The sequence below is a fragment of the Calidris pugnax genome, unplaced genomic scaffold, assembly GCF_001431845.1.
Source record: "Calidris pugnax isolate Ruff unplaced genomic scaffold, ASM143184v1 scaffold79, whole genome shotgun sequence".
Classification (NCBI taxonomy): Eukaryota; Metazoa; Chordata; class Aves; order Charadriiformes; family Scolopacidae; genus Calidris; species Calidris pugnax.
Genome location: NW_015090817.1, coordinates 786,657 through 808,293, shown reverse-complemented (window position 1 = coordinate 808,293; position 21,637 = coordinate 786,657). Strand labels below are relative to the sequence as shown.

The 21,637-nt window shown below is 45.3% G+C and overlaps 1 protein-coding gene across 16 annotated transcripts in view; it reads left to right on the top strand.

Annotated features, from left to right (window-relative positions):
• The window catches only part of TCF4 (transcription factor 4), a 241,238-nt gene that overhangs the window by 97,406 nt on the left and 122,195 nt on the right, over nucleotides 1-21,637 (top strand). For all 16 annotated transcript variants that reach the window (XM_014939781.1, XM_014939780.1, XM_014939779.1 and 13 more), the window contains one exon: nucleotides 17,159-17,223. In XM_014939781.1, the coding sequence (XP_014795267.1) occupies nucleotides 17,159-17,223 (65 nt within the window). The remainder of the gene's footprint in view (nucleotides 1-17,158; nucleotides 17,224-21,637) is intronic.

The window sequence follows — 21,637 nt, the reverse complement described above, 5'->3', positions numbered from 1 at the left end:
CAGTATCCTAGCCATTGCTGTACCCTCCCCAAAAGAATGAAAGGAAAACAACAACCCCGATGCAGAAATAGTTTGATGCACAAGCGTCGGGCTCTGTTGGAAATAACTCTTGGTTTCTTCTCAGAATATGGAAATTTCTCTAAAACTTTCCCCCCCTCCTTCTCTTATTTTTTTTTTTTTTTTATTATACCTGCATCCTAATAAACTCGGAGAAAACGAGGCGTCTTGCGCGCTCTGTTCTCTCCCGGCCTTATCTAATTAATTCTCCGATTGTTTATCCACCCAAGGCTTCCTCATGCCGAAACAGATCCCTTGGCATCAGCTGGGGGGGGAGGGGGGGGGTTAAGTGGGAGCTCAGGATCCGGCCCCAGCTCTTCCCAGCTCCTTGGAGGACGGGAATCTGCCTGGATTATTCTGCTCCCGAGTTGCTCCTCCAGCCTCCCGGAGCTGCCGCTTCTCTCCCTGCGCCCGGGCGGCTCGTTTGGGGCAGGAGGGTGTCGTGACACGGGGAATGGGGGGTACCCCCCCCTCTGTGCCATCCCGGGACAATAAAATGGGAAAGGAAGGGAATGGGAGGAAGATGGGAGGCAGTGTCAACGCGTGGCACTGCTCCTGCTTGGGGTAGGGACGATCAAACCACTTATTTTAGCAGGAAAAAAAAAATAAAAGCAGATCTCAAGCTGCTTCTTTCGGTACCCGGTGGCGAAGCGGGAGCCCACCGGGTGCCTGGGGGCTATGCCAGCCCCCTCCATCACCAGGGTGTGCAGCCCCCTGCTTTGGGGACTGCTTTTAGTTATTCCTTTCACCCCCAAACCCGCTGCCCAGAGCCACATCCCTCTGCAAAAAGGTGTCCCCGTGCACAGGGACCTCTCGGGGGGATGCTGAGCCACTCTGGGCCAGGGCAGGACCAGATTTTGGGGGGAAAAGAGCTTTCCTTTCTCTGCCCATTTCTCTGCATCCATTCTGCACAGAGCATTAGATTATTATTTTTTTAAGAACTTTCTGTAGCTCAGTACCGTGTGACTGAATTTCTACTATATACAACAATTCGTGGTTTCTTGTTTGGTTTTGGTTTTTTTTTTTGCATAACTATTTCTTTAAAAACGCATCAGGTTTTACTTTTTTGGTCTAGTTTCCTGGCGTACGGGCAAAGTGCCCAAGCAGATGGTGTAATGTCACCTGTAAGCAATCTGAATAGATAGGTTCATTCTTACATTCGAGAGAGCCTTTTTATTTCTCTTTCTATACGGTACAACTATTGCTGAGCGACTGTTCAAGATGGTGTTTCTTTTTTGTCTCTCCTTTTAAAGAGATTCCTGCTGTGATTTTTGTTTTTTTTTTTTTTTTTTGTCTTCCCCCCCCCTTCCTCCCTAAAGTCTGTCTTTTTGGGCTCAGGGAAAAAAATCTGGGACTGGAGAAACTTTCCTGGTGGTGGTGAAACGCCATCATATGAAATCCTTGGCCGTTTTAAAAAAAAAAAGAAAAAAAAAACAAAACTAAAGTGGAAATGAGGAAGTGGTCGAATGAGTTAAAAACACATTTGATTGTTTAGACGCAGAATGTTTTAATTTTAGAAGTTCAATGTTTCCTTCAAAAAAAAATAAGAAAATAGAAAAACCCACACACGCACAAAAAAAAATTCAAACTAAAACCTCTTTATTTAAAAAGACCAATGTTTTAATGATGGTTGTAAATGGTGGTGTTTCTGGAGGTGCTGTTACCTTTGGTGGTGGTGTTTTTGGGGGTGTAGTTACCTTTTCCTGGGGGCACCCCCCGACACCTGCCCAGGGGAGGGGGCTCTGGCAGCTCTGCGCTGGGTGGGCATCGTGCCTTTGCCGGGGGGACACGGCCCAGTTTATCCTTCTTTTTTGACATCTACTGGGAGACAGATTTAGATTGTGCAGGTGCCCAAGGACTGAAAAGAAAGAGCAGAACAGCTTTCACCTGCGTTGTTTTTTCCCAATTAATTTTTAAAACGAGGGGCTGGTTTCACTCTGTGCGTCGCTTCATACGAGGTGTCCCTGCTCCTCGGCGGGACCTGGGTGTACTGGGGAGATACTGGTCTTTGCAGTCTGAACTGGTGGAGTTACAGATCAGCTTTAGTTCATTTTCTCCCAGTAAGGAACTGGAGATTGCCTTGGTAGGGGCCCATTGACCTTGGTGGAGCTGCTGCCAGGAGTAAGGTGGGAAGGATTTGTATTTAGAAAGCTACGAAGAAGCTTTATTATTAAGCTTAAATACATCTCTTTTCATTCATACATATATATTTAGAAAGCTACGAAGAAGCTTTATTATCAAGCTTAAATACATCTCTACCACATCATTTCCTTAAAAAAAAATAATAATCATAGAGGTCTTATTGGTACATTTTTCCTTGGGAAGGAGCTGAGTAAGAGATTATTTTTATTTTTAATTTATGGTGAACGGGATCTTGAACAGACTAAAAGAGGTGGGTTTTGTTCTTAGCGCGAAGGGAGAGAAGCCTTTTAGATATATTTTATATATGGTTATTTGCTCATGTAAAATCCCAGGGGTGAAACCCTCAGAGCTGAGTGGTGATTTCAGCGTGTGCTGTGTGACACCCTGGGTCTTGGAGGGACCCAGGGCGCTCTCATAAACTTTTATTTGAAGTTATGAATACTTTATTCTTCTGAAAAATCCAGCCTTAACGTGACTCGTCTGAAATTTAGTGACTGTTTCCGAGGGGGAAAAAAAGAATTGACTGGATTAGAAGAAATAACCAGCTCAGCGGTGTTAAAAAAAATAAATAATAAATTAATATCTGGATGATTTTTTAATCATTACAATATTTTGTAGCGAGAAGCCCATTCCCACATTCCCTTAGCTGCCCTGACGGGCTGTGGGAGCACTGGCTGTAGGAAGAAAGGATCCCAGGCTTTTCCAAACCCTGGTATAGGATAAGCCCAATAAGATCAGGTTGTCTTCTTATCCTTCTAATTTGGGATTTTTTCCAAAAATACTTTATTTCAGGCCCAGTTTGCTCTCTTCTTAATTTATATAGAAGATAGATTTCAGAATCATCCAGGACATTTTATGCTTCTGTTCTAGAAACCTATATATTATTTCTCCTGTTTTCTGGGAAATAATCCTATTTTCTGTGAAGAATGGTCTTCTTTTGCCAATCCACTGAGAAGTCCTGATTTGGTTGGCGCCTCTGATTTACCTTTAAAAAAACGCCTTTCTGATTTCCGTGTGACACACGGACACTTGGGAATCTTGGTTCCCTGGTTGGAAATGTTACCTTTTCCTGATGTTACCATTCCAGTAGGAATTCCCCTGGGAATCAAGAGCAAACCAGGTAATAATACATGGATCAAAGTGCTTAATGTAGTGCGATGGATGGGTTTCCAGCAGGTCCTGGGGCCACCATCCACTGGTGAGAGCATCCCTGGGGAGCTGCTGCCACCGACCTCCTTGTCCCGTGTCACCCGTTGGATCGAGGAGCTGGGAATGGCCAAGGTGTGTGCCAGGAATGTGGGATATTTTCTTTCCTCTATCCAAACCCAGCCAAAACTTGTGCCTGAGTGTGGATCAGTGTCCAAGGCAGGTGGGTGCCGTGCAGCCCGGTGGCACTAGGGCTTCTGAAACCCCTTCCCGTGGCAGGTTCTCTGTGGGGTCTCCGTATTTACATGGAGCTGGGAAGATTCTGGACACTAACAACATACAAGGCTTGTACTTAGGCTTATTTTTAGCTTTGTTAAATTTTATATCTGGTATATTTAACTTTTCGATAAGAAAACAAAGAATAATTCCAGTCTCTTTTTTTTTTTTTAAACTTCGCTTTTCTGTTCTTTTTAAACATGTTTTGTTAAAAAAATATAATCTAGGGAAAGTAAACACTTTGCCAAAGTTCTTCTCTTTCCTTAATGGCACAGAAAACACTGCATTTGAGAATAAATCCAGGCCAAAATTTCAGCTTTGCTAACGAAACGCAGAAGTTCAAGGCTGACAATTGCCGTACTTAAAAGCTCCTTGGATCAGGTGTTGTTTTACCATATGGGCATTTTAATTAGTAATAAAAATGGTGATCGGGATTTAGTAGCGGAATCTACAAAGCACAAATATCTGCCTGGGTTTTGCTTTGTTTGAACGGTGTGAATTTAGCTCCATTTCTCTTCCCAGCTCCCTTCTCCCCTTCTTTTCGGCATTAGGTAGGTAGGACCGTCACTTCTAATATCCTGACTTTTATTCCCTGAGCCTCTGGAGCTGTAGGACAGAAAACAGCCATTGGAAAGCGTTTGTCTCCTCGGTGGTGCTAGCCCAGTGGCTCGCCGATGCCAGGAGTGTTTTAAAGAGCCATTATCTATTTGGGATGTGCCCAATTAAACAAGAAATAGTTCCGAATGGCACAGGCGCTTTCTGCGCGACGGAGGCCGGGGAGGTTTTTCTGCTGGAAACGGGGGGGAAATCCTATGGAAAACAGACTGCCCTTAAATGCATAAAGGTTTTTTCCCCTCGTGACCGGGGTTCCTGCCCTTCCCCGGGACCCTTGGGGACAGATTCCCCACCGGGGTGCCCTCCTGTCCCCGTGCCAGGATGATACCCACGCCGGTGGCGGCTTTTAATACTCTCCGTGACAGCCCCCGACAAACCCACCCCGAAATCCCTCTCTGTCATCTCTGCCAGTAACCTTGAATTGTAAAAAAAACACATTTTGAAAGATGTGTGACTTTTGAAGAAGTTGATGTCCTTTTAATATGCAGGATCTTTAAGGGGGGGGGAAGAAAAAAAAAAAAAAATTAAAAAAAAAATCCCCTTTTTAAAATTAAAGCACGTGCCACAAAAGCATGCATTTATAATCGTGGAGGGCTTTGTTGCAGTGCCTGCAGTACTAAATGCTAAATCAATAATAAATTTAAGATCTGTGGGAAGAACTGCAGCGCCGGAGGAACGGAGCCCACTCGGGTTTTATGTTTTTTCAGCCTTGGTTCCGTACTGGTCTTTGTGTCGGCGGCGCCCGCCGTTCCCCCCGCCATTCGGCCCTGACAACTTCAAAATAGGAACTTCTTGATTTAGGTAGAGATTGTCAAAAATTTTAAATTTTAAATGTAATCCTTTTTTTTTTTTTTTTTTTGCAGTTTTTCTGCTTGAATCTTCATTCACAGTAGCCAAAACAGTGACGGTTTCACAAAAATATAGAAATAACAATAATGTGTTTAAAGTAATCTAAACCCACTTTATTACAAGGAGTAGCTAAACGCAAATAAATATATTTTTGAAAAATGATATTCTTTTTCCTGCTGAAATTGAGGTTTTAAAAGTTAATTAAGGACTGCTTCAGGAAAGTGACCCCCAGTATTCCTAATAAGAATTATTTTTTTTTAATCCCAATTTCCCAAACATCTTGTTAAAGACTGCTTCAGGAAAGAGACCCCCAGTATTCCTAATAATTATTATTATTTTTTTTAATCCTAATTTCCCAAACATCTTAAAATAGGGATACATTTAAACTTAACCTTGTATTGGTCCCTGTCAGTGTGGACGAGGGTGTTGTGAGACTGCACAACACTGTGTCACCCCGTTTATACAAGTACCAAAAGCCTCCATAAAGCAATTCCTGACGTTCCCCCAGTGCTGCCCTGGCCGTCCCATGGCTCCTTCCACTGGGATGACTGGTGGGGAACGAGCCATTTGGAAAGTCATTTGGAAAATTATTGGGTTTAAGCCTTAAGAATAATGAGAAATACTCATTCTGAATAAGAGCACGTTTAATGTCGGAAAAAATAATATTATTTTGCAAGCCTACTGGCTAATTAAGCAGTGATGAAGTACTATTTTGGGCTTAGAAAGGTATGGTTTGGCCATGGGTGTACTGGGTTCAACACCCCCTGGATTTCGGTGAAGCTCTTTCTCCATTTCTGTGTGATCCCTCTGGGAATCTCTGGGAAATGTCTGTTGATCCCAGCACCGGGCAGGATGCGCCCTTACTGGTAGGAATGACCTTTACAAGGTCAAAATTGGAAAAAAAAAAAAAAAAAAAGGATTACAAAAATAAGCTCTGAAAATCCGGTTCCCAATTCCAGAGCCCAGTGAAGTGGTTTGGTTTGGTGAGCTGGGCACCAGCAGCTCCCAGTGCCACCAGTGGACTGTTCCTGCCTGTGAGACTTTATTTAAATGCCTAAATAAGGCTGTAGCTTTGGTTATCTACTTTATTTTTGCAGCGTGACCCCGGGGCATTGCCCAAAAATGGTCACGCGGTTATTTCTGCAGATTTTATTTCTGCACGATGGTGGACCCGTGTGATACTGGACCAGGAGAGCGAGGAGTCTGGAGAGGTCCTTCTGTCGTCTTGCCCAGGGGAGAGCCTTCGTGAGGAGTTCTGGAAATACGAGTTACTCTTTTCAGCACCCCGTTGCCAAATTATTTAGGAACTTTGTTGTACGTAGCGAACTTGCACGGTTTTTCTTCTAATGGGTGCGTTTGTTATTTGTGTGACCGGTCTCCGTAGGTGTGGCAGAGCCAGTATTCCCAGTTGATGGTGGTTTCCCAATCTGCTGCTGCGGCAGCTGCTTGCAAGGATTCCTTCGTTAAGAACCTTCAGCAGAAAGTGATTATTGGGTGGTGGGTGCCTTCAAGAAGGGGTTAGTTTTCTATTGGCATCTTTGGTTAGTTCAATCGTAGGACCTGGTAATAACACGTAACGGTGAGCAGTGAGAAGGTGTGGGGAGAACGTATATAACTCTGTAGATCATAAAGTCCTGGACCTTGAGGATGGAAAGATCTTCCAGACCATCATGGTGTTCTCTGGCCTGTGTAGGAGTCCTCCCGACCTCCAATCTGGTAAAGAATTCATCCCCCCAAACCGTGGTGGGTTCCAGTGGGATGAGTCCTCCTGCAGCCCTTTGCCGGGGGAACATTTCTCCTGAGAGCCCATCACCGAGGCCTTGGGCAGAGGGATTTTAGGCTGTTTTCTTCTTTTTGTTGGCTTCACTTTTCCTTTGGTCTTTAGCAATCTACTAATAACGTTTATGCTCGTTAATAACAGAAATGCCCTACACTTGGCAAATGTACAGGTATAAAAGTACCAGTTAAAATAACGAAGACCGTAAGATATTGGAGAAAATAATTCTCCATAATGACCCAACTGCTGGTGTAGAGCTTGGTAGATGGGGTAGAGGCTTTGGAAGGGCTATATGAAAATTGAAAGCCTACGATACCCAAAATTTAATAAAAAATAAAGTAAATCAAAGTAAAGTCTATAGTCAAACTCCTTAATTGTGATGCATTTGCTGAGTTTCCCTCTTCCATCGTCGGCCCTGCTCCGATGCCATATGGTCTACCATGGAACATTTAACTTGTCAGATATAATGGATTGTCCTGGAAGCAGATTTTTGCTTTGAGCGTTCGGCTCCTTTCTTGCATTTCACTCTCAGCTCCAGGCTGCGGGATGAAGGATTGTGGTGGAAATGCAAAGAAGAGACACACAGTTGATTCCCCTTAAGAGAGTGACCTATATGCCACAAAATTTTACCCACGTAAAGAGGCATTATCCCTGTCACTGACCCTAGCAGGCTGCATGTCAGAACCATTTAAATTTGTCTGGACTTAACAGATTGTGCAAATGTTTCAGAATCAAGTGCTTAGGAATAATAAAGGCTTGTCATTTCAACTTAGGCAGCGGCGGCGCAGCCCGCGCCGGCCAAGGGATGAGTATTATTTATTGTGACCTACATGTAACCTAAGCTGCCTGCCTTGGAGACCTTGTAAATTAAGTTCATCTCCCAGGGCTACTGAAACTTAAAAATAATAATAATATATATATATTATCTGATAAGGAACCCAAGTAGCCATTACTCTATGTGCTGGGAGGGAGCGTGGCCGGGGCGGCAGCAGTTAATTACCCTCAGATGGTCCATGGGTGAAGGAGGCAATGGATGGTTCTCCTTGGTCCTCTGGGAGCACGGGGGACCTGCTGTGCTTGGGACAGGGGCTTCGCATCCCTGGATAACGTGCCTCCACTGGAGGACCCTAAAGCCTGGGTAGACACTGTCAAGTTTTCTATAATATAAACCGAAGCAAGTGATTTCTGAAACAAACATGACAAATGACAAATTCTTCCCTGGGTCAGTGTTTTGCTTTAATTTCCTCTCACTGAATATAATAAAACAACAAAATATTGAGCATCGCCATCCCATTCTAAGCAATAATTAGAATTATTAAGAATCCAGGATAAAAATCTGGCCCTGCTAAAGATAACTCAGCAAATAAAATATTTGTAAGTCAACCTGAATTTTGCTCTTCGATGCCACATTCCTTTCGGGTGGGAAGTTTGTATTGAGGATATTGAGGAAGGGTCATTTTTTTTGCATGAGGGTTCTTTGTATTTGGCAGCAAAAGGAGAATTGTCAGCTGGGAGAGGTGGGAAATCCCTCTTTCAAGGACTTTTTTTATTTTTCCACCATAGGAGTGTGTCTGTTCCTCGGTGTCTTTTCACGGGAGAGCTTTATCCTTCTCGATCCGACAGCCTCGGAGAGCGCGTGTACTGCTGCTATGAGTTTGCCTGTATTCTCAGCCCAAATTGTTCCCCAAATGTTTAGGAAATGTCAATTCTCAAGTGTAAAAATCTTATTAGGGTCTGCATGCCCTCTGCTGGATATTACCGATGGGAGACGATTGGGTATTTCGCAATGTTACAGTATATTTACCACATCGTTCCTGATGCTTTGCCATTACGCTGAGGAGCTTGTCGTTTGTTTTGTCTGCTTAAGCTAATCCAAATTATCCAAGCCATTGTTTTTCAAACGTCAAAATTATAACAAAAATAAATGCTAGCGGGTTTGTTTTGGGTTTTGTTGAATTTTTTTTTTTTTTTTTTTTTGTAATTTTTCAGTACTGAACAATATTGCAAATAAATCCCAGCTCTGTAGAAATGTATAATAGAGTGTGTTTAAGCCCAACACAAGGCAGTATGAGTGAGCAGGTAGTTCTGCAGAGAGAAGGGGAAGACGGGGGCGAGCGGGTGGTAAAATCCTACAAAGGCATCGCTGCTTTTTGGTGTTAAAAGCTGAGAATTTATCTTTGCCATCAGGCTTTTCAAACGGGTCCGTGGGTGCCTGTGGGCAGCGGTTGTGTCCTTCTTTCTGGTGGACTCAATTTGGGCTCTAAGCAAGGAGGGGGTCCCGCTGCCCCCACCAAGTCCCCCCTGAAAGTCCTGAAATTGTGCCTTTTTAGTCACTTTGGGACAAACCACAGCCTCCTAACGAGAATGGTTGCTGTGGATGGCACTGAGGTGTAGGTTTGATCCCCTATCTGAAGGATAAGGCTTTTGATCTCTGGTGGCCAGCACCGTTTGTTTTAGTAGCCTTTTAATAAATGCTCCTCCAGAGGGGTGGTTTTACACAGCGCAGATTTGGAGCTCGGGCTGTAGGAAGGTTTATTGTCCTCCTTCCATCCCGTGGCTTTCATGGCCTTAGATCCTTATCTGCCTTGTTTTAAAGCCAATGCTGTTTTCATGCTTGAGTGAAACCCCAGGTTTCCAGCTCCCTGATAAAGATCTCCTGAACTGGTCCCTCACCAAATGAGGAGGGCTCACCCTGCAGTGTATTTCGATTTAAAATAGCCCTGTGAGGCTTACTTAGGATAAAACGGCATCTAGTGCTTTACATCCAAGTCTTATAGATTGCTTTCAGGGCTGGAGGAGTATTACAGCATGTTCTTGTCTCATATGTTTATGAAAATGTTGCCCCTTTTTATTATTCTAATTCTCTACTATTAGATAATGCTTTTGAGATTTGATTTTTCTCTCCTCTGTCGCCTGCTTTCATCCCCTGCCCATCTTTTGGACTGTTATGTTTTCCAAGGATGAGCCGGGTAAAACGTGGGGAACGGGTTTTCTTCCAGTTTTGCGTTTCTCTCCAAACCGATGTTGCCTATTTCCAGAAGAGATACAGGTGCTGGGGCTTAGATGAGCGTAATTATTTCCTTTAGACTGAAATCCCCAGCACATGTGAAAGGGAAAGGGAGACTGAAGAGATGTTTACAGAGTCAGATGCCTCTTGGCTCTAAACGAGGGATTGTCTCCCCGGTGCCCGCTTGCCCTGGGCTGGCAGGACGTGGCCACGCGGGCAGCGGCTTTAAGACCTCTTCAACTCGTTACATGTAATTTCCTCCAAGCCAGCATTGAAAGAAGCAGTTGTTTTCTTTAAATACCTAATTTAATTATGAAAGTTTATTATTCGGGTCTCAATTAGCGCGCGTACTCGATATTAAGCTCATTAATGTTCCTTGGCCGGGGTATTATTTAATGGTGGCACCATGGGGGGGGTGGCCACGGAACGGTGATGCCCGAGCATCCTCTGATTTAACTTCCCCCCGCTGAAAACCTGTTGCAAAGGGTGCAAGGGGCTTGTTCCGACGGGACAGGGCGCCATCCGTCCCATACCACAGCCCTGTCACCCGGGGAAATAGCCAGCTATTGGCATCAAACCTCTCTTTTATGGAAGAGAGGGATAATCTGTACCATCTCGTTGATTTTGGGAGGACTGGTCGAGGGCTGGGGGACTGATTAATGTAAAGCTGCTGGAATGTGTTCTTTGAGATTCTCTCTTCACATCCTCATCCTTCCAATTTCCAGTGTGGTTTGGGCGCCCCTATTTTGATCTTTCTGGATTCGGTCCTTTCCCTGCCCCTGAAGCCCACGGGGGCCACCACGCGATGCTGGCCACGAGCCCCATGTTGGGCCAGCCTTCAGCAGGCAGCACAGCCCTTCCCATCCATATAGAGGGGTCTGGATGTGTAGACACAGGCACGTATACATGGCCTGTGTGTGTAAGGGAGCAATTGGGAGTCACCCTTGCCCGTTGAAGCCCAGAGCAGCAAGGTGAGTCAGTGGGAAGGCTTTCCCCTGGGATTGCCTCGCTTCAGCTCCAGCTTTGCCTTACTAGAGGGTTTAGGATTTAATTTCCTTTGCGTTTTGATGGTACCGTTTAAAGAGAATATCTCCTTTTGTAATGCTGCTTGCTGTGGCATCGTAACGCCTCTGTCAGAGCCATTACTGTTTACTGCACAGCAGCGAAAGTGCAAAAATCCTCCCTCCTGTCAAAAAAAACTCTTTCCCCTGGTGGTGTCTTACGTTTTGGGGTGGGATGCCATTCCAACTATTGGGATGAACACCTTCCCTTAGCTTGGTGTCTAGTTTGGGGACCTTCCCTGGCTCACACGCCGTGTCGTTCGTCCTCTTTGGTGAACGTTATCGCACCAACTTTGCTTCAGATCTATCGGGTTCCGTTCTTATTGTCTGTACTTCACGTCTAGCACAAAGCAGAAATAGCTCATTAACATGATACTTCCATTACCGTCGGATGAGATTCTTTGTGATGGAAAACGCGCTCTTCGAAAAAAACCTCACAGCAATAAATAGGGGATTTTGACTGTAAATCCTATAGCAGAACGTTCTGTTGGAAAAACATATATATTTATATATATATAACCTGGGTCAAGCCCGAGTTGGTAACTCAGCAACTCTCTGCTGCTAAAACCTTGGAAGAGGAGCCACTCGGGTCCCCAGCGTGGGGACGATGTCCCCTCAGCCCCGGCACAAGGGGGGCTTGTCCCCCCACCACCCCCCAGCGCGGCTCTGGCCACCGGCCCAGGGGACGCCTGGCTGTCACACAAAAGGGGGGACAAGCCTCAAGCCAGCTGTTCACCCCGGTGCCAGGGACAGTGTTGGGATTTCCATCCTTCAATTAGCAGCCAGAAAAATTTCATTTAATATACGAAAAGCATTTTTCTTTCTATTTTTCTTTTTTGTGATTTTTTTTTTTTCTTTTAAAGAGCGGACTGTTGGAAAGTTCTGAAAAAATAAAGCTACCTGCTGGCTCCTCGGATGAGAACATGGGCAGGCTGGTTTTTCTGTCAAGGGCAAAAGACAGTAAGGCCTGGGAGGCTGTCCGTGGAGGGCACAGGGTGTATATACATTTATGTGAGAGCCAGCTGCCTATAGATATAAGATATATAGTGTGCAATGGGGTTTGTTATTTGACTCAATTTATTTCAATGAGGTTTTTTCCTCAGCTAATTTACAATTCTATACAGATTTGGGTTTGATTTCTCTGCTGAAATGAGTCGGGTTTTCAGATCTCTCAGGGAAAAGAAAAACTATCAGGGGTGATGATGTTGCTGTTGGAATTGCCGCGCGGGGCTGGTCCTTGGAGTCGCTCCCCGGAGCCCCCGAATCCTCCCTTTCTCCTGCAACCCCACCTAAAGCAGCATCCAAAAATTTTGAATGCAAGAACTCGAGGTGAAGGCAGAAGTGAACTGTTTCACAGTCCTCATAACCATGCAAATAAACCCTGATAAACGTGTGTGTTCATTAGAATACACGGGTAAATGTGGGACTATAAAGTTCAGCCCCTTCTTCAGTCGCTCAGAACTTTTCCCCAGCGACGCTCCGGCTCCGTGTTCCTCGTGCTCTGCCCTCGCCACCCAATTCTCCTGTAATTTGTCATCCTCTGGAGGGGAAGGGATGGGGCTCCCTTTCAGGATGCATTGGAGACGTTGGACATCAGAGGGAACAATCGTTAATTTTCAAAAATGCTAGAAATGCAGTAAGAAAAAAAGAAATAGGCTTAAGTAAAATTGCAGACCTGAATAGACTGAAATTCGCAGCCATTAAAATTCCAATCCCTAATAGAATTACTTTTTATTTCCCCCCCAGCCCGGACAGGTTTCCCTTCTTCGGTCTAAGCAAGAACTAACCCCCAAATGTAGGGCAGCGGAAACCTGAATTAGAATATTCTGGTCGAACTCATCTCTCTCTCAAAAAAAAAATAATACGTCAAACACGAAATGAACGTAAACGTTGAATGGGAGTTGTTTATAGAAATAGCTTCACTTCCTTTTCTCTGCAGATGGGAAGAGTTGCCTCGTGGCTCTGGTTGTGCCTCCCAGAAAGAAGCCAAGGTGCCCTATCTCCCAGGGCAGGGGGAAAGGGAGCCGGGGAATCAGATGACTTGCGTTTGTGCTTTGGAAGTTGCTTAAATTTTCTACTTAATTTGATTAATTTTTCAAAGTACACCATGGAAAGGCGAGTGGCTCCTTTATTGATTGATTGGCAATCCTACGCTGCTTTGCTTTGCCGCAGCTAAACAAAAACGCGAAGGAAATGGTTCTGAAGCAATGGGTTTAGTTTGGTGGAGATAAGCAGGGGTTTTTTTCTGGAGGTATTTAGGGAGCAGAGACTTGAGCTTCAGTGTTTGTCAGAAAACAGGAGCTGTGTGTAGTTCTTTCTTTGTCTCTCCTTTGATTGGCATGCATTGTGTCGATTAATTGAAAAAACATATATATATTTACACACGGGCTAAGTTCTTGCCTCCGATGAGAATGGAGATGCTTTTTCTGCCTTACCTAAAGAGCAAGTGGGTACTTGAAAGTTATTCACCAGCCTTTGTAGGTCAACTTCTTCCATGGAGCTTTGTTTCAATTGTCAGATCATAAAGCCAGGGAAGGGTATAGATCGCGTTGCGCGTTCTGAGGGCTGGGAACAAATGGCACATTTCAGCATTTGGGTCCTCTAGGTAGAAAAAAATTAATCAGATGTCTGACAAGATTTGTTATTCGTCTCTATTTCAGGCTCTCCTTTTTTTTTTTTTTCCCCCCCTATTTTTTTTTTTTTTTTGCCTGGCTTCCAACAAATATTACTAACGGGTACTTTTAGGTTTTAAAATATGGACAACGGTACTCCATGCAGTAAAAGACTTGAACGATTAATGCTACCCTTATGCCTCTTTTGAGTAGTTTTAGCCATGGGGCTTGGCACTGCCACCATTGTCTTTGTGCCAAAAAATATCCGCAGCGGCTGCCGCATTCTAGTACTAGAGGGTTGTCTCGAAAATTCCGCAGTGAATGCGTCGGGTGTCTACATCGCTGTAGACGCTCTCTCTTTTTTAAAACATTTTTTTTTTAAAAAAAAAAAAAAAGAGCGAGAATCTTTAGCTGTTGCAAACCTTGGAAAAGGCAGAGTAGGGGCTGGGGTGCTCAAGTGACTGAAAATGATGCATAATGTACAGTAAACGTGGAAATTCAGGAGAAGCTTTTGTATTTGCGAGCACAAATAGTTGCTTAAAGAGCCTACTCTTGCATATTATCAGCACTCTTGCAAATTTTATTATCTGAAACAAATGTGCCAGTGAATTTTAAGCAGAAAATCGACATCAAGACTGTAGCTAATTTTAAATGGACAGTTTATACAAAAGATATTTTCCCCCCCTCCTCCCAAAAGGAAGTGTCATTACAAAAAAAGTATGATAATTTCATAATTGCAGTTGATGGGGAAAATCCACGTATGTATATCTTTTGAACGGTTTCTTGACTTTTTTCATAAATTTGGGTTATTTGTCCTTAACGGAGGAGGCAGATTTCTAACCGGGTGTGGGAACGACAACAACAAATGGAATAAAGTTAAAGGCTTACACTCTCCGAATGAAACGTGTTCACTCCTGATCTCCAAAAGCTATCTGTTTGGTGGTTAAAAAAAAGTGGATGCTATAGATGAAATCTTTACAAGGAGCATAATCCTAAAAAAAAAAAAAAAAAAAAAAATTAAAAAAAAAAAAAAAAAAAAGAAGTCAATCTCCTGCTGGCTGCTGTGCCGCTTTGGTACCTCACAGACTTCGACAGAGTCCTGGACGAGTGCCCATTGATGTCATGGAAACACTCAAATTACTGAGAATGATTCATGTCTATGCTGTTCTCTTATCCTCCCCCACACAAATAGAAGTAGATTTTAACCCTGACAACTTGTAATTTGCAGCGGGTTTATTTTTGTATCTGGATAAATATTTTTTAACAACTGAAATTAAGATGAGGCTGCCTGTGTCTGATCCGATAGAAACGAAGATTGCCGATCCCCGGCGAGAAGCCTGTTCAAAGTACCTCGTCTCGCTGCTTCTCCTTGGTTCCCCTCCACCCTGTTTTTCTGGTTGGCATTTTTTTGTGTGTGTGTGTGTTGTCCCCCCCCTCCCCTCCAATCCTCCCCGCTCGTTATTTGCATCGACTTTCTGGCCCTCTTGGGGTGATGGGAAGTAGCACAGGGAACTCCAGGCGCGCCAGCGAGACATTTTGTTTTCAGACCTCGGCGTTGGGCTCGGGGATTCACGATTCAAATTTCATTGTCATTTCAATCTTGAGTTATTTCTGCCAAAGCTTCCAGGGCTCCGGAACCTGAGGGGGGCTATGGAGTGGGTGATCCATCATTTTTGTATAACCGCATGCAAGTGCTTTCAAAAGTTATTACATGTGCAAATGTCCTATGAATTGCAAATAAATTTTGGAGGTTCCCGTGTACGAGTAACTACTTCATGTGGAAAACAACAAAAAAAAATACCCCAATCGAGAAACAAAAGCAAGCTCTAGAGTCTTAAATTATGATGAGGAGAAAGATGATTTTTATTTTTTTATTTTTTTTATTCCAAACCGCTGGCGATAATCAAACTTTATCCAAAATTCCTCTGAAGGGCTATCGAACCCGGTAGCCGGACGTTAAAGGAAAGGAGTCAGAGTGTGGCCACGCTATTTGGGGAATGATTAAAATTAACTCCGTCATCCTTTGTCTAACGATGTGCCTCACCCTGGGTCCCTTTATGAGATTTGGATGGCGTTGGGAAGACCGAGCGGCGGCGGTGCCAGGGACCCCCACACCCCTGGCTTTGTCGGGTCGCTGGATATTGTCCTTATTATAGCAGGATATTTCCAAAGGACGTTTTTTAAGGGCTTTGGTAGGTGTTCTGGCACGGTGGCTTTAGTTTTGGTGTCGGGGAGGGGGGGTTGGCAGCCCCGTGGACCTGGCTCGTAGGTGCAGAGGTGTCCCCGGCGCCGCTGGGAGCCGCACGCGAAGATAAAGCGAGCATCTGGTCCCCGGTAACCGGTACTGTGTGCTCTGGGTTTTATGCCCCAGCCTATCATAAAAACTTTAATTTTATGAGTGATTTTTACTGTGTTCTTGGATGTTTTGTTAGATAATACCTCCCCCCCCACACCCCCCTTCCTCCCGTGATTATCCTCACCATAAGGGTGGTCTTTTAGTGTCAATATGTTTTGTATCAGCCCTCTTGACTGCTCTTTGTCTCCGGAGCACGTGGTGCGGTGCTGCTCAGCCATGACTTAATGCTTTGCAGAAACCACCTCTTCCCTTCTTGATTTTGCTCGAGTCTGGCCATTCAGACCTGAAAGGACCTTTCTTTTCCTTTGTAAATATGGCATAACCGTAACCGGTACTGCAAGTCGGGCTGCTGGATCTGAGGCTTAAGGGCTTTCCGGGGGGGGGGAAAGAAAAAAGAAGGAAAAAAAAGAAAAGGGTGTTTAGGGCTGGCAGAGTCTCAGCAGCTTTTGGGCCCCCGTTCAAGTCCCCGCAGCCCCAGGGTTGGTAGCGAATGGCCAACTCCCAGTCGGTGTCTCCTTCCCAGGTGTAAATTCCATCATCGCCTTGATCGCCGGGGAATTGGCTCCTGGAAAGGAGAGTGGGGAACCATGTCCCCAGCATCTCTGGGGCGAAGCTGGCTGGTGAGGGGGTGAGGAACACACAGGGTGATGAACATGTAGGGTGAGGGACACGTAGGGTGAAGGACAGGTAGGGTGATGAACACATAGGATGAGGAGCACATAAGGTGAGGGACATGTAGGGTGAAGGACAGGTAGGGTGATGAACACATAGGGTGAGGGACATGTGTGGTGAGGAACACGTAGGGTGAAGGACAGGTAGGGTGAGGAACACACAGGGTGATGAACATGTAGGGTGAGGGATATGTGTGGTGAGGAACACGTAGGGTGAGGAGCACATGGGGTGAGGGACACGTAGGGTCCCAGGGTGGGTACGCAGCCCCCAAGCCCAAGGATAGGCACGGAGGAGGTCTGCTCACAGGTGGAAGCCCTTAAATCCCAGGTCCAGGAAGCGTGTGGAGCAGCGCAGCCGAGATGAGGAAGTTCATTTCCCATCACCATCCTCAGCATGAAAAAAAGCGTTAATCCCTTTCTATTGCCTACACGCGTTGTGTGATCATCAGTGCCTATTCTACATGGCTAAACAGCCTTAGGGAAATGTGGTGAACATCATATAAAAGGCTTAGAGAAGCTGTATGTATCTCTTTATCTCTGGTCTACATCTATTGATTTTTAATTTTTTTATTTTTTTTTTTGTTAACAGGTAAAACAGAAAGGGGTTCGTACTCGTCGTATGGAAGAGATTCCAATTTACAGGGTTGCCACCAGGTAAGTGAAAGTCTGCCCAGCGGAGGGGGGGTGATAAATACTCTGACAAATGAGCTTGGCTTCTTGAAGTTGTACATCTCAGGGATGGGCTCCAGCATCACCGGCGATGGCTGCAGGCGGGCGTTGCTCAGAAAGGGGGTTTTATTTGCAAACGTAGGTTTTTAAGCTCCAGCCTGGGCTTTTTTATCCAGGATATGGTCACTGGAGGCTCGGAGTGCTTGGGTTGACCTGATAGCACCCAAGTGGGAGCTAGAGATTCTCCTCCCTTGCCACAAGGTTCGAGTCCTGCCCCACGGCACGAGGTGGGGAATCACACCGGTGGCAACACACGGCAGAGCTCCCGTCAGCCCCCAGCCTTGGATGGCTACCGCAATAAATTATAGTTTTCATAGAATCTGTATGATGTTGTGTGAAAACAAGGTTGTATTGAGGGATAAAAATGTCTGTGAAAATATGATTTGTTGTCCCTTTTTGTTTCTGAATTGTTTTTGGCTGGAAGTCAAGGCCAGCAGGCTAACAGCAAAGCCGTCTCAAGGGAAGCATGCGTGAGCTAGAAAAATAAGAGTAGTTTAATTAAATAATAAAATGCCAATGTAATACAAAGGTATAGCATGTGTGTGCCTGTGCCTCTCTGCACTTTGCATTTGCATACTTTTAAGTCTCCAGAGAAAGTCTGAGTTCTAAAAATACTATCAATAGCCAAAAGTCCGTGCTTTGTTTCAAGACAATTGATTGTGTTTTTTTTAAAAGACACTTTCTTTTTGATTTCAGTAGCAATATTAATCGAGTGTTTAAATTCATTTTGTTCTTGAAGAGTGCTGGGCTCCCTTTTCCTTTTTCTAAGAGCAGTAGCTTCCCACTTTGGAAAACTATTGAAAGAATTTAATAGCCTTCTTAATATTCAAAGCTTTATACTGTTCAAATCTGCAAGGAAAAAAAAAAAACCACATATCAAAAAACTAGCCCCAAATGCATATTATTTCCCTATAGGAAAGGGAAATACTTGATCCCTTCTTTCCTTTCGTGTGTCCGTGTTCTTTAATAATGAGGGGAAACAGGCTATTCTTACGTTGCTGGTTTGTGTTTTTAAATGTTTAGTGGAGAAAAATGAAGCTATTTGAGCAATTAAACAGCAGTTTCTGTTGGTGGGTGCCGTGGGTGGTGCCTGGAGGCCAGGGCTGTGCTCTTGGCCGGCTGTTGCCACGTGCCCCTTCCCTCTGGGATGTATCCGGCCCCCGCGCCGGGGCGGCTCCTGTGGATGGATGGACAGATGGGTTCCTGTGGATGGATGGACAGATGGGTTCCTGTGGATGGGTGGACAGATGGGTTCCTGTGGATGGACAGGCTCCCATGGACTGGGCTTCCTATGGCTCTGGTTGGGCGCTGGAGGCAGGGTTGGGGCAGCTGGTGGTGGCATCTTCTTCACACAGTTGGCCATGATGGTGGTGGCATCTTCCCCAGGAAGGTGGCCATAGCGCCCCTTGGCTGGCCACTTTGCCCCCTCTGCTAAGGAATCCGTCTGAAGCCCAGAGAGGACCGAGAGGCCCCTGTGTTTGCCGGTCACCGTCCACATTGTTTGAGTTTTGGGGATGTTTCCTGCATGAGGTTTCTTGGACTGGGAGAGGTGACAAGGGACTGTCACCGTGCCCTGCTTAAAGCACAGCTACATGTTTAATTGGATGTGGAACAAACTGGAAGGATGCAGAGCTGCTCACTGGTGAAGGTTTCCAGGCCAGGCCTTGAAAGTCAACCTAGTGATGCACTGAACCTTCCCATCCCCAACTCCTTAGTGGGCCAGTAAGTGACTTACTGGTTTCTCTTGCGGTAACCAGTACAGATACATGCAGACGATCACACGTGTGACCTACCCTCACCTGGTCCAGAAGATCCCTTCATTAATTTTAGGAGCCATTTCTAGCTGTGATTGAATATCCTTGCGTGCTATTGTTAGGAGGCAGCAGGACGTGTTTCTGTCCCAACCCTATTGTCCCCAGCGTGTAGTACCACCCATCCAAGGATGACACCCATCCCCTCTGTGGCTCCAGCCTCTTGGAGACCCCGCTCTGCCGCTCTCTTGGATCTGCTGAGCTTTGACATTTCATCTGAAAACCTACCTTTTAGTTTTTCTTTCGGTCTTACTGCCATGGGATGATCTCGTGATGCTGTGAGGAAGTTAGAAATTGTTTCTGAGTTCAAAATAGCATCGCACCTGAATAAGTGGATAGATATAAGTGGTCTGTATGTGCCTTAACACAACTCGTGCTGTGGCCTCTGTGCACACCCATATCTGGGGATACCTGCAGGGCACACGTGTGCTTTCTTTAATTTGGGAGTAAAAGGTTGACCTTATTTTCTAAGGACAGAGGTGGAGATGTAGGCTTCAGAAGACAATTTGCCGTAAACAGCTCATTTTTTCTTAAGCATTCTCAGGTTTATGTTTCTGGGAGAAGGGAGGTGGCATCTTTTAGAGGCTTTCAGTGGTTGTGGAGGGTGACCCTGTTCCAGATACCCCTGAAAGGACCGGGGAATGACTGGATGTGATGGTTCTGCAGCATCAGAGCCGTCCGGCGGCACTGGGAGCCCGAGGGGGAGATATCAATCCCGTGGGGATGGAAGGCAGGAGCCCCGTGCCACTGCCTGGCCTGGCCTCTCCCGGCCAAGTGACAGATCAGCAACCAGCTGAACCCCCCGCGGGGACCCGCCGGGTAATTGCTGTAACGAGGACAGTCGCCTGCAGGAACAGGCAGCGCCGTTTCCGCCTCCTCTTTTCATGCAGCACCCACCACCTGCAGCAGAAGTCCACGCGCCGCTCCCGCTCGCCACAACTTCTCTCCTGGTCCACAACGTGGGAGAAGACAAACCTGGGAGTGCTGACCAGCCCCAGCCTTTGGGCGAGCTCCTTCATAGGGTGTGAAAAAGAGGATTTAAGCCTCGATGGGCAGCGCAAAGCGGGGAGACGCTGAGCATCCCTGTGCCGGGGAATACGGTCCGTCAACATACCAGGAAAAACCCAACATTTATTCCAGTAAACAAGCCAACGGCTGGGGTTGTAATATGAGAGTAAATGTATTTTTTCCCCCTGAATGATAGCATGAAATAATTATTTTTTACATTCCGGTGGACCAGTTCTGGAGTTTCCTCAGAATTGAGTTGGTACAGACATGGTCACCTCTCGAGATCAATCCTTGACTGTCTCTCCGTGGCAGTGCCCTGTGGTTGTGTGGGGCCAACAAAGAGCTGATGGAGGAAACCCCACCTTCCCACACTCCCTTCCAGTGGTTTCATTCATGAAGATTTGAAGAATATTAGGAAGACACTACAATAAAAGTGGAAAGAATAAAAATTCCAATCCATGGAATAGAGTCTTCCATTCTACACTTTGCATCCGCTTTCTTGAAGCGGAATGGAAAAATGGATGAAGCAGATGACCGGTGCCCAGCCAGGAAGGAGAAAAATTATTTCTAAAATAAGAATCTCTCGAATTCCTGAAAGGTACAGAAGGAATAATGCTTAATGCTGAGGCCGGACCATCTGTTGTCTGTTCTCCAGGCTGCAGAACTATCAGGATCCACCAAATTATTAACAAGTATGAACCTTGGGGCTTAAAAGAAAATTAAAAGCTCCAAGCCTATTGCGAGATTTCTGGGATGTATTGAGAAAGATTAGCTTATCTAGACAGGAGATATTGAAGAGAAGTCGGTGAATTCCAAAGGAAATATTGGTGGTGATATTGCAGCTCGTTGAGAATCCCCCGAAGCCTCGGGTTATCCGAGGGACCGGAGCAGCGGCAGGAGCTGCCTGAGCTCCTTTTTCCTAAACCCAGGAGGAACGTGCAGATTTTGTTGATTTCTGAAAGGTAAATTGCTACCTCCAGATGTGATGCATTGCTCTCCGTAGATGAGTTCCTGGAACAATTAAGGAAAACTAAATACCTAACGATATTGAACTTGCTACCTATTAATCTTCTGGTAGGAAAAAACCCAGCAACCTCTCTTTGCACAAATAGGGGGAGCGAGGGGAGGTTTCATCCCCGTGCTGCCTTCACACCAATGAGAGAAGAGGTCAGATCCACAGCAACCCATTTACTTCCAGATGATTTTTATTTCCGAGCCTAGGGCCCAATTGGGCTCTCACTGAAAACCATAGCAAATACAACACTGATTACAGTGGGAATGGAAGAAAACTTGTCTGGGGAACGATTTAATTCCATTAGAGAGAAGTCATCTAAGAAACATGTACCCAAGTTGTTGTCAAGACACTTTTGAAACACTGGCTTCATTGAAGTTAATGACAAAAAGCTCATTTCATTCAGTAATGTCAGGATTTTGCATGTTGTCTTAATTCTGTGCTACTTACCATTTCCCCAAAGATCAATTGTTTTCTATATCGTGCTGGTTTTGCGGGGGGGGGGGGG